At 41.1% G+C, this 13,305-nt stretch overlaps 1 protein-coding gene across 2 annotated transcripts in view; it reads right to left on the bottom strand.

The window, feature by feature from the left end:
* otog (otogelin) overlaps positions 1 to 13,305 on the bottom strand; it is a 120,491-nt gene that overhangs the window by 64,920 nt on the left and 42,266 nt on the right. For both annotated transcript variants that reach the window (XM_033039001.1, XM_033039002.1), the window contains exons 24-26: positions 3,775 to 3,882; positions 2,447 to 2,585; positions 1,753 to 1,887 (exon numbers count right to left, since the gene is read on the bottom strand). In XM_033039001.1, the coding sequence (XP_032894892.1) occupies positions 1,753 to 1,887; positions 2,447 to 2,585; positions 3,775 to 3,882 (382 nt within the window). The remainder of the gene's footprint in view (positions 1 to 1,752; positions 1,888 to 2,446; positions 2,586 to 3,774; positions 3,883 to 13,305) is intronic.

The following is a 13,305-nucleotide window of genomic DNA, read 5'->3' as shown; positions in this document are numbered from 1 at the left end:
TGTGATTGGTCTCCAATACAGAAACAGTCACTTGAGTAATGTAATTTGTGTCCCTCAACAAATTTGAAACTTAGCACCAGCCACAGTCAGTCCATCAATTCTGGAGATAGTTCTAAAGATCTGCCACAGTCAATGAGATTCCACTGCCAGACTCGTCTTTCCTTCCCCTTTCTGCTTAGCAAAATGACTTTTTCACAACTTCCAGCTCTTGCATCTCCAAAAACCTATGTGAACTCCAACTGAACAATAAATTCTCCACTTTTAGGTAGCAACCCTCTTTTCCCCACCTCATTCCCCTCCTGCAGCCCCATTCCAGTGAGTACAGTTTCTTCCCAAGTGTCAGGTGTTCTGGGGAGAAGGCAGGAGAATGGGGTTAGAGAGGGAAAGATAGATCAGCCATGATTGAATGGTGGAGTAGACCTGTTGGGCCGTATGGCCTAATTCTGCACCTATCTTATGAACTCCCACTATCTTGTCCCCTTCTGCCCCCATCTCTCCTTCTGACTTTACATTTTACTCTTCTCTCCTAACCCAACTCCCTTTTTTTCTCCTTCTCCCATTTTGACACCCTTGCCTTCATCCATCCTTCTATGAATCAACCCCTCCGCCCTCACCTGCATCCACCCATCTCTTGCTCGGCTTTGTCCCGCTGCCACCTCTCTTTTCCAGCTTTCTGCCCCGCCTACAATTAGCCTGAAGAAGGGTCCTGACCCAGAACGTCGACTATCCCACCCACCCCCCGCCACTGCAATGTCCAAAGAAGAGTCCTGACCCAGAACGTCACCTATCCATGCTCTCCAAAGATGCAGCCTGACCCGTTGAGATCCTCCAGCACTTTGTGTTTTCTTGAACACGGAATGTCCCCTTAATGCAAGGGCTCCTCATAGACTGCGTTACAAGATTTGTTGCCGCAAGAGAGGCAGTTATCACATTACAACATCCTTAAAGAAGTAACGGCCTTAAAGCAACAATCAGTACTTACAGCTAATATTATTGAGAGCATAGAACTAAATGTGGATTTCTGTCCAGCATGGGCAGTTGGAGTTGCTGCCTCACTGTGCCAGAGACCAAGGTTCGATCCTGACTATGGGTGCTATCTGTGCATAGTTTGTACTTTCTCTCTGTGACCGTGTGGTTTTCTCCAGGTGCTCTGGTTTCCTCCCACACTCCAAAGACGTACAGGTTTGTAGGTTAATTGACCAGTAAAGATTGTATATTGTCCCTAGCATGTAGGATAGTGCTAGTGTATGGGGACCACTGGCCAGCACAGACTCGGTGGGTCGAAGGGCCTGTTTCCATGCTGTATCTCTAAACTACGGCAATCATCGATCATCCATTCACACTAGTTCGATGTTTCTATCCCACTTTCCCATCCATCCCCTACACACTAGGGGCAATATACAGAGAGCCAATTAACCTACAAACCCGTATGTCTTTGGGATGTGGGAAGAAACTTGAGCACCTGGAGGAAACCCACACAGTCACAGGGACAACGTGCAAACTCCACACACAGACAGCACCCGAGGTCATAATCGAAGCTGGGTCACCGGTGCTATGAGGCAGCGACTTTAACAAAGGTGCCGCCCTCATATTAAACAACTATATAAAATAAACAGATAATGTTATTTATGGCGACATTACTGTGAATTACAAAGCAAATAGCCACGCTGAATAACTTGGAAGTAAGCATGTATTTGCTAATTATTAAATGCAGTGATGGAAAATGGTTTGGTTTAACTGTGATCGGCTTACCAGCTTTCCGCTATCACCATCAAAGACCAAGGAACTATTTCCAACCAAGATGCTCAGGGCTTTCCTACAAACAGCACCACTCCCGTAACAATCAACATTCTCAGCAGTAATGGACAGGTTTAAACTCCCATGACTCTGCCAGGAAGAAGAAAAAAAAATTGTTGTTAGAGATTTATCATTAATTTCTTAGCAATCAAGTAAAATGTTCTTGCTTGCTGGTTTCAGATTCGGCACATGCAATGAGCGACTCCATGGACACGATAATAATGTTTGAATGTAGGTGATGTTTTGGGCCGGTTAGTTTTGTTTTTAGTTTTGAGATACAGTATGGAAACAGGCCTTTCAACTCACCAATTTCACACTGACCATCGACCACTCGTTCACACTAGTTCTATGTTATCCCACTTCCTCATCCATTCTCTATATACTAGGGACAATTTACAGGAGCCAATTAACCTACAAACCTGCACGTCTTTGGGATGTGGGAGGAAACCGGAGCACCCAGCGGAAACCCACACGGTCACAGGGAGAATGTACAAAGTCGGTACGGGCAGCACCCGAGGTCAGGATCGAACCCGGGCCCTTGCCATTGTGAGGCAGCAACTCTACCGCTGTACCACGCTGAATATACCGTTATCTGTACTTGTCTATGTTTTCCTAAACCAATGAGATTGCAATGAAAGAAAGCTCTTACCTTGACAAGGTAAACCTTGCAATTACTCATAAAGTCATAATGGACTCCATCAAAAGTCTTGAAATGGCGGTCCCCATAGGCCGTGCACACAGAAGGGCAGGGTTGGAATGTGCACTGGAACGCCCCCTGCTGGCAAACACTACAGGACATTTTACCAATAAAGATACACAAACGTCAGTTATGAAGCAAATTACTTTCACTAAAGTTCTAAAGAACTAAAATTCCTTTTTATCCAACAATAAACACTCTTTAACATTGGGTTTATTAAAACAATGTGCACCAGGCTGCTAAATGCTATGGTAGACAAAAATGCTGGAGATACTCAGCAGGTGAAGCAGCATCTATGGAGCGAAGGAAATGGGCAACGTTTCGGGTCGAAGCCCTTCTTCAGACTGAATGCTATGATGCTGAGACTTAAGGGTCATGTATAATATCTGTGAATTCTGCATATCAAGGAACATTTTTATCAGGAGTTTTTATATTTGGAAATATCCATATTGAATCGAAATTACCATTCTTGCTGCTGTCAGCTACCAATCTCTCCAGACCACAACAGCTTTACATTTATAAGAGTTTTGCATGACCTTCCAAAACCCCTCTTCTCAAAATTTGAAACTTGCAAATGAATGAAATTGGCCAAATCGACTTTTTTTTTAAACAAATGTTCTATTTCACAATATTCTTTGGGCTTTTTAAAATCATGCATGGCAGAAAGATTGGATTGTCTTTGATGGGGAAAGTGAAGAGTCCAGAGTGTTTTATTGTCATAAGTTCCGAATCAGATCAATTATATTACAATAGCACAACTGATATGTAAACATATTACTCTGTAAACATCATAATAAACACCAAATGTTCAGTATATATAATAAAAAAACAAATAAATAAATAGACAATAATAGTGCAAAGTCAAAAATTATGTCCCAAGTCTACATAGCTCAGAGCCTATTTGGAGGTTATAGTTTTTAAATAGACTGAAGGTTGTAGGGAAGAAGCTGCTCCTGAACGTGGACATTACAGTTTTCAGACTCTACCTTTTTCCCGATGGCAGGAGTGAACTGAGAGTGTGGCCAGGGTGGTGTGTGTCTCTGATGATGCTGGCTGCCTTTTTGAGGCAGCGAGGAATCGTAAAAGATCCCTTTTATTACATCTAAAATCTATCACTATTTGTAATACAGAAAAGCACAGTTACAAATGCGACACACTAAAGACCTCTAGGGCTCAGGAAAGGAAGAGGATTTGTAGTGACGTGGGGAAATAAGCAGAAAGACTTTCCAATTGAAAGAACAGAGACTGTTCACATGAACACCAGAAGATGGCTCACTCACCAGATGTAACACGGGGATTTTACTAGATCACCCGGAAAATACTCCTTTCCTTTCCAAAGACAGGGACATTCTTCAGGCTTAAAGCATTCATCTTCATGCTTCACAAGGCTAGTAAAAAGCACAGATGTTATTTACTGATGAATGAACTTCTACCAAAACTAATTTATGGTCTGACCCCCAACCTGCATACAGCATATTTCCCTTTTATTTAATGTATTTACTCAATTTAGTTCAGTTTAGTTTAGAGATACAGCACAGAAACAGGCCCTTTGGCCCACCAAGTCCACACCGACCAGCAATCCCTGTGCACTAGCACTATCCTACACTCTAGGGACAATTACATTTTTTACCAAAACCAATTAACCTGCAAACCTGTATGTCTTTGTAGTGTGGCAAGAATTCAGTCCCAGAGAAAATCCACGCAGTCACGGGGAGAATGTACTAACTCCGTACAAACAGCACCAAACCCGGCTCTCTGCCTCTGTAAGGTAACAACTCCACCGTGCGCCATAGTGCAGCGTGCACCGTTCATTATTCTTTAATTCCAGCAGAGAGAATCATACTGCACAGAGACAGGCTCGCACACTTTAACTCCCCTCCCATTCCCACACTGACCTGTCAGAGTGAAGCCCAGCACAAATTGGAGGAACAGCACCTCATTTTTCACTTGGGTAGCTTACACCCCAGCGGTATGAACATTGACTAATCTAACTTCAAATAGCCCTTGCTTTCCATCACTCTCCATCCCTCTACCCCCCAGTTCTCCGACCAGTCTTACTGTCTTCGACTGCATTTTACATCTGTACTGCCCACTCCCCTGACATCAGTCTGAAGAAGGGTCTCGACTCTAAATCATTCTTTCTCTCCAGATATGCTGCCTGTCCTGCTGAGTTACTCCAGCATTTTGTGTCTATCTACGGTTTAAAACAGCATCTGCAGTTCTCTCCTACACATGGAGACAGACTCTTCGGCCCAACTCATCCAAGCCGACCAAGATGCACTACCTAAGCGAGTCCCATTTGCCCACATTTGGCCCATATCCCTCTAAACCTTTCTTATTCATGTACCTGTCTAAGTGTCTTTTAAATGTTGTTATAGTACCTGCCTCAAATGTTTAAATGTTGTTATAGTGCTACCTCCTCCGGCATCTCATTCCATATACCCACCACCCTATGGGTGAAAAGGTTGCCCCTCAGGTTCCTATTAAAACTTGCTCCTCTCACCTGAAATCTATGTCCTCTGGTTCTTGATTCTCCAATCCTGGGTAAAATACTATGTTTCCACCCTATCTATCAAACTTATAATTTTATATAATTACAAATGCAAACATTCTAGACCAAATGAGAACACAAATAGGACTGAACACCAAGAATTGAAGATGTTAAATTTAGTTCATTCATTCATTGGATGTGGATTAATTCAGAAGCATCTATTTAATGCTTTATTCTGCACAGTTTGAATGATCTTAAAAAATCGTGAGGGAAATAAATAGGGTGAATGTACGGAATCTTTTACCCAGGGCGGGAGAATCAAGAACCAGAGGACAGGTTTAAGGTGAGAGGGGAATGATTTAATAGGAACCTGAGGGGTACCCTTTTCCATATCAGGGGAGGGTGGTGGATATATGGTATGAGCTGCCAGAGGAGGTAGTTGAGGCAGATATGAGAACAACATTTAAAAAACACTTGGACAGGTATATGGATACGAATGGTTTAGAGGTATATTGGACAAACGTAGACAAATGGGACTAACTTCGAGGGGGCATCTTGATCAGCATGGACAATTTGTTTCCATGTTTGATGATTCTATAAATGGACACACTGCTGATATTGAGAAGCCCGACTGCGTAGCTTCAGAACTCTTTGCAGACTGCCTAAACATCCGTCTTAAGAAGGGTCCTGACCTGAAACGTCACTGATCAATGTTCTCAAGAGATGCTGCCTGACCCACTCAGTTACTCCAACACTTTGTGCTGTGTGCTCGAGATTCCTGCATGTGCAGTTCCTTGTGTCTACTGTCTATATGTCTTCATAGCTTCACCAAGAATGCTGAACATAATAACTAATTTGACAGTGTTTAATGGCACTTGGCCTCTACTCGCTGGAGTTTAGGATAAGGGGGGACCTCGTTGAAACTTATCAAATAGTGAATGGCCTGGATAGAGTGGATGTGGGGAGGATGTTTCCACTAGTGAGAGAGTTTAGAATCAGAGGGCAGCCGTAGAATAAAAGGACGTGCCTTTATAAAGGAGATGAGGAAATATTTATTTACCCAGAGCGTAGCGAATCTGTGGAATTCATTGCCACAGACGGTGGTGGGGGTCAAGTCATTGGGTATTTTTGAGGTGGATTGACACATGTACATTGACAGATACTTGATTAGTATGGGTGTCTAGGGTTTATGGGGAGAAGGCAGGAGAATGGGGTTGAGAGAGAAAGATCGATCAGCCATGATTGAATGGCAGAATAGACTCCTTGGACTGAATGGCCTACTTCTGCCCCTATGACTCATGAATAATTTATCCAGCATTTAGCTGGTGAATTTGTCATTGATTGATTGAGTGAGCTGTAGAAGCCAAGTGTTTCATCTGTGTTGCGTTACATTACAGATAGTGCAGATGTTAACAGATTCTTTTAACATTGAGCCAAGAAGATATTAATTTCTGTGATCAAAGGATTTTAAACAATCCACCATTCATCCTCTCTTAGAGGAGCAGATTAAATACTTTCTAGAAAGCAGTGAACATTAAATTGCAGATTCCTATCAAACAGAACTGATTTGTCAATCAAAAACAAAAATCTATGATTTCCTAAAATTATTTATTTTGACAAAAATTAACATTAGTTACAGTCAGACATCTTTGCCAGTTGCTTACCATCATAATTTGTTGTTAACGCCAATCTAACTCCCATGATAGTTCATACGTTCATAAATTATTGGAGAATAATTAGGCCATTCAGCTGAAGTATACTCTGCCATTCAATCATGGCTGATCTGTCTTTCCCTCTCAACCCCATTCCCCTGCCTTCTCCCCATAATCCCTGGCGCCCATACTAATCAAGAGCCTTTCAATCTCCGCCTTAAAAATATCCATTGATTTGGCCTCCACAGCCGCCTGTGGCAATGAATTCTACAGATTCACCATCCTCTAACTTAAGATATTCCTCATCATCTTAATTCAAAAGGCTAGTCCTTTTATTCTGAGTCTATGGCATCTGGTCCTAGACTCTCCCACTTGTGGAAACATCCTCTCCACATCCACTCCATCCAAGCCTGGACAAGAATGATGTCCCACAGAACAAAAGCAATGACTGAAGTATTACTGAATATTTCTGATGGGGTCGTCTAAAGATCAATAACTCTTTTTGTGGCCGTACGGGTCTGTAGGTTAATCGGCCTCTGTAAATTTTCCCTAGTGTGTGGGGAGTGGATGCAAAAGTGGGATAACATAGAACTAGTGTGAATGGGTGATCGATGGTCTGCATGGACCCAATGAGCCGAAGAACCTATTTCCATGCAGTTTCTCTAATTTAAATAGAAAAACAACTTTTAACTAAGTACTGAAAAGTGAGTAAAGCCATTTCAGAAACTATTTTAAATAAATTCTTATCAGTATTAGGTCTACATAATCATGTCCCTTCAATATATAATACATTTATCATTAGACTGTAATAATTATTGAAAAGGTTAAAATCTTTGATAAATCAATTTTAAGAATAGGTCCACATAGGTTGACAAGAACAAGCTGCATTTACAAGGTTCAATATTTTGCTTCTACCACAGGTTTACTTATCTTTTTGCTTTATTATTTGATTAAAAACAATTGCCACATGATTAAATACCATAAACATCAGTTCAAAGTGACTGCATTGAAGCATAATCATGCCAATACTTTTAGCTGTTAGCCACTGTGAAAAGCTTTGTTTTGCTTGTTTATACACAAATACAATCGTCAAACTCAAGTACAATAGGGAGAGCAAAGGGGAAGATACAGAGTATAGAATATAGTTCTCAGCATTGTGGTGCATCAGTTCCATAGATAAAGTCCAATGGGATAAACATGAATTGGACAGTGCTCTAGCAATACATTCTAAATGGAGCAGAGATGCTCTGTATGCAAATAAAATCAAAATTTCAAACTAATAAACCTTGTTTATAGCAAAGCAATTTTTAATTTAACATTTAAAATAACCTTAAAAAGTGTGTTGTTTATTGCAATTGTATTTCTGCATTATGCACAAAGACAAAAAAAAACCCAATTGTTGGCAAAGTTGCAACCTTATGTTATATTAAGATTCCAGTCTGGCTTAATGAAATAGTGCTGAGATCTTGTCTGTTCTAACATTCTGTTAAGCTTCTTAGAGGGTATCTGATCTGCTTGGCACATTCTTTTGCATTTAAATAATACGTAAAAATCTTTAATCAGGGAAAATGACATTGGTAGACAAGGATGGGTTGTGCGTTCATTGCTGCTGAAATACCAGAGTTTGCGTGCACACTCTCGCACTCTCTCTCACGCACACACATTGCGCCAGCGCGTGCATCCATGTGCACGTGAACCGTGTACTCCGAGGACGAAGAACTGCAAATTCTGGTTTCCAAAGAAGGATCTCGACCCAAAACCGCACCTATCCATATTCCCCAGAGATGCTGCCTGACCCACTGAGTTTCTCCAGCACTTTGTGTCTTTATATCATGTACTGTAAAGGCATCATTTGATTTTGGCTGAGTTTTAAAGCCTAAATCAAATATTTACTTCAATAGAATGCAATACAGAGATACAGCCGATTCAGCCCAAATGATTCATATTAATGTTTATGCTTCACACAAAAAAATCTATACTAAAAGTGGAATGGCCTATATTATTAATGAATTCTAGTTCTGGCTATAGAGGGAGACTTAGGAGAAGAAAGTTGCTTTTATTTTGTAATATTTTGAGTGATTGGAAGTAATTTTGCTTGAATTTCTACTAAAGATTTTATTCGTATTTGAATACTAAATAAAACTTCTATTTTATTAGATTCACTTTGTTTTTGGTTTCCCCATGGACCTGCCGGAGAGATAGTCATTCCCACTCTTCCAATCATCTAGGCCATCCCCTCCACTGATGCTGCCTGACCCGCTGAGTTCCTCCAGCACTTTGTGTTTTACTCAAGATTCCGGCATCCACAGTTCCTTGCGCCTCCATTTTAGTGATCCACTGCAAAATATCCTCAAAGTATGCCTACTTTACAGAGGGAACTGCAGATGCTGGAAAATCGAAGGTAGACAAAAATGCTGGAGAAACCCAGCGGGTGAGGCAGCATCTATGGAGCAAAGGAAATAGGCAACTGTTAAAATAAGTGGTTTCAGGATACAGACCTACAGTCTTTCAAAATAATATGTTACATTTTATATTAATAAGCTAGGTTTTGTTCATGATCATTGGATAATTTAGCCAACATTTTCGCCGGGTGCTCCGGTTTCCTCCCACACTCCAAAGACATATAGGTTTGTAGGTTTAATTGACTTTGGTAAAACTATAAATAGACTCTGGTGTGTAGGATAGTGTTGGTGATCACTGGTCAGTGCAGACTCGGTGGGCCAAAGGACCTGTTTCCACACTAAAGCCTAAAGATGCTGCCTGACCTTCTGAGTTACTCCAGCATTTTGTGTTTTATTCATGATTCCACAATTTGCAGTTCATTGTGTCTCCACTGATCAGTCACATTGATTTTTTCATCATCATTATCTTCCCCCTTTGGTTTCAAAACATTCCAGCCTTTAAATTTAATTTACCTCAACTTCCAAAAGACAATTAAAATTTATAAGCAAGGTTATAATTTTAATGCAAAGCTGTTATCAGACAACTGAACCATCCTATCACCAACTAGAGAGCGGTCCTGACCTGCCATCTACGTCAATGGAGTCCTTCAGACTAGCTTTAATCAGACTTTCTCTTGCATGAAATATTATTCCCTTTATCCTGTAGATGTTCACTGTGGATGGCTTGATTGTCTCATGTATTGTCTTTCTGCTGACTGGATAGCACGCAACAAAAAGCTTTTCCCTGTACCTCAGTGCACTACACTAAAATAGATAAAGTACGAATCAGCAGATCAGGTGCATGTGACGGTATAATTTTATAAAACTAGATTATCAGCCACTTATTTACATTTGTGTGGAAACATTCGTCTTTAGACTTTACTTTAGACTATAGAGATACAGCGAGGAAACAGGCCCTTCAGCCCACTTAGTCTGTGCCAGCTGGGGTGACACGGTGGCGCAGTGGTAGAGTTGCTGCCTTAGACCGCTTACAGCACCAGAGACCCGGGTTCCATCCCGACTACGGGTGCTATCTGTACAGAGTTTGTACATTCTCTGCGTGGGTTTTCTCCAAGATCTTCGGTTTCCTCCCGCAGTCCAAAGACATACAGGTTTGTAGATGAATTGGCTTGAGTTTGTATACTTGGTATAAGTGTAAATCCCTAGTGCGTGTAGGCTTGTGTTAATGTGCGGGGATCACTGTTCGGTGCACACTCAGTGAACCAAAGGGCCTGTTTCCATGCTGTATCTCTAAACTAAACTAAACCTTTGATCATTCCATACACTAACGCTATCCTACACACTAGGAACAATTTACAATTATTTTTTAATGAAGCCAATTGACCTACTGATGTACGACTTTGGAATGTGGAAGGACACTGGAGCACCTGGAGAAAACCCACACTGGTCACAGGGAGAACGAACAAAGTCCATACACACAGCACCCATAGTCAGGATCGAACCCGGGTCCACAGTGCCGTAAGACAGCAACTCTACCGATACGCCATTGTGCCACCCCATCCATTCTCCTGTCCAGAAGAAGATACAGAAGCTTGAAAGTGCATAGCACCAGCCTCAGAAACAGCCTCTTCCCCTTTGTTTTCAGGCTTCTAAACAGTACTTTCATAAGCTAGGGTACTGTGCGATTCACCTCTACCCCATTGCAGACATTGGACTTTGTCTATGGCACTAAGGCGCTACAATGCTAAGAACTATATTCTGCACTCTGTATTTTCCCTTTGCAGTACCTATTGTGCCTATGTACTTGACTGTGCCTATGTATGGTATTATCTGATCCGATTGAATAGCATGCAAAACAAAGCTTTTCACTGTACCCCAGTACGTGACAATAATAAGCCTAAGCCTAATTAATCCAAAGCAAAAATTCAGAACGTTTCTAAAGTCAATTTCTAAAATAAGAGGTCCATTGTTGTTCAGAAGATAGAATTCTGTTTTGCTGCCAACTGCACAGTGTAATAAGAAGAGCTACCAACAAAATCTTCAGGAAAAAATGCAATTTTAACTTTCAGAAAGCAAGTGCTGAACCAATGCACGAAAAGGTCTTTTGGAAAACTGAAGCATATGATATGACACCATTACCTACACCAAGTTACATTACATAGGTCAAAGGTGCTTTTAAATTGCTGTAACAAAAAATCTGGAAGATTACACAGAAACAAAAACCCTCACACAGCTAGATGGTTGTGACATTACCAACATAATCTCCGTTATACTGTTGAAACCAGTACAGGGTATTTAGTAATGTGCTTCATGCTACGTGTCAAACAAATTGCTGAGTCATTAAAAAGGAATTAAAAGAAAAAAAAAAAACTAAGGTTCCATTTCTCAGTGTAAATTCATTACTTGTTCCATGTGCTTTTGGAAGATCAAAGTTTTTTACTTTCAGAAGTCAAAGTTTGTAAAAAAAAAAAAAAAGAATTTCTCTCTTTGCCAAATAAATTTGTTGGAGGGTCGAGGAAAAGTGAATTAATCTGGGTTGGATTTCAGCAACAGTCTTAAAACAAAAGTCCGTCTGTTTGTTAACCGGTGAAGAGAGAGCAAGGACAAACTGCAAAATGAATCCACAGCGAACGGAGGCCTCCTTAACGGTATCATATTGACCAACCATTTGCCAAACACATTAATATAAGCACTCATTCCAACAATTCCTTAAATTTGTCCAATGCTTATCTTTATTGTTCTACTGAAGGCACAGTGGTGCAGCGGGTAAAGCAGCTGCCTCGCAGAGCCAGAATCCAGGATTTGATCCTGACCTCGGGGGCTGCCTGTGTGGAGTTTGCATGTTCTCCCTGTGACCGTGTGGGTTTCCTCTCGGTGCTCTGGTTTCCTCCCACATCCCAAAGACTTGCAGGTTTGTAAGTTAATTGGCTTCTGTGAATAGCCCCTAGTGTGGGCGAGAATGTGGAATAACATAGAACTAGTGTGAACGGGTGATCGATGGTTGCCGTGGACTAGGTGGCAGAAGGGCCTGTTTCCATGCTGTATCTACTATCTACAGTAATGAAATGTGTAGGAAGGAACTGTAGATGCAGGTTTACACTGAAAATAAACACAAAATTATGGAATTACCCTGCGGATCAGGCAGCATCATTGCAGAAAAAGAATAGGTGACATTTCGGGTCGAGACCCTTCTTCAGAAAAGGGAATCATTTCATTATTGTTTTGAATAAGGATGCTGTGTGAGTCATATTTCAGATATCTACAGACCACTTATTACAATGATAATACAAATGTTATCTATTTTTATTGAAATCTCATTAAAATGTAGAATTGCATTACTTATTGATCATGTCATTGTTATTGTTAATGTTCACAAGTTCACACATTATAGGAGTAGAATTAGGCCATTCGGCCCATTGAGTCTACTCTGCCATTCACGGCTGATCTCTGCCTCCTAATCCCATTTTTCTGCCTCCCCATAACCCTTGACACCCGTTCTAATCAAGAATTTGTCAAACTCTGCATTAAAAATATCCACTGATTTGGCCTCCACAGCCCTCTGTGGCAATGAGTTCCACAGATTAACTACCCTCCGACTAAAGAAGTTCCTCCTCACATCCGTTCTAAAAGAGCGCCCTTTAATTCTGAGACTATGACCTCTGGTCCTAGACTCTCGCTCTAGTGGAAACATCATGTGAATGATGTATCCTACTGTTTGTTAGGTGTGCGTTTATTAATGTCACGTGTAACGAGATACAGCAACAAGCTTTGTTTTGCACGCGATCCAACCAAACCACCAAACACTACACATTAATACAATCAAACCTAACTCAAGTACAACTTTTTGTGTCAAAATAGGGGGTTTCAGGATACAGACCTGCAATCTTTCAAATTAATGTGCTCCATTTTATATTAAGAAGCTAGGTTTTGCTCATGGTCCTTGGATAGTTCAGCTCATATTCCCCCTTTAAAAATACATTCTTTACAGGTATCCTTTGGAAATCTAATAACCAGTGTAATGAGACAGGGGTGATCGCTGGTCGGCGCGGACTCGGTGGGCAGAAGGGCTTATTTCTGCACTGTATCTGCACATGATACAACTAGGGAAACAGTTCACCGTGAGATCTGTTATGGAATTTTAGACTTCAGGCATTACTTTAGACTTTGGAGATACAGCATGAAAACAGAGTCTCTGGCACAGTAAGGCAGCAACTCTACCACTGTGCTGCCCAATGCTACACTCTGCTGTCATTTAACTGCCTGTTG

Source organism: Amblyraja radiata, chromosome 20 (assembly GCF_010909765.2).
Source record: "Amblyraja radiata isolate CabotCenter1 chromosome 20, sAmbRad1.1.pri, whole genome shotgun sequence".
Lineage (NCBI taxonomy): Eukaryota > Metazoa > Chordata > Chondrichthyes > Rajiformes > Rajidae > Amblyraja > Amblyraja radiata.
This window is presented reverse-complemented; position numbering and strand designations above follow the sequence as displayed.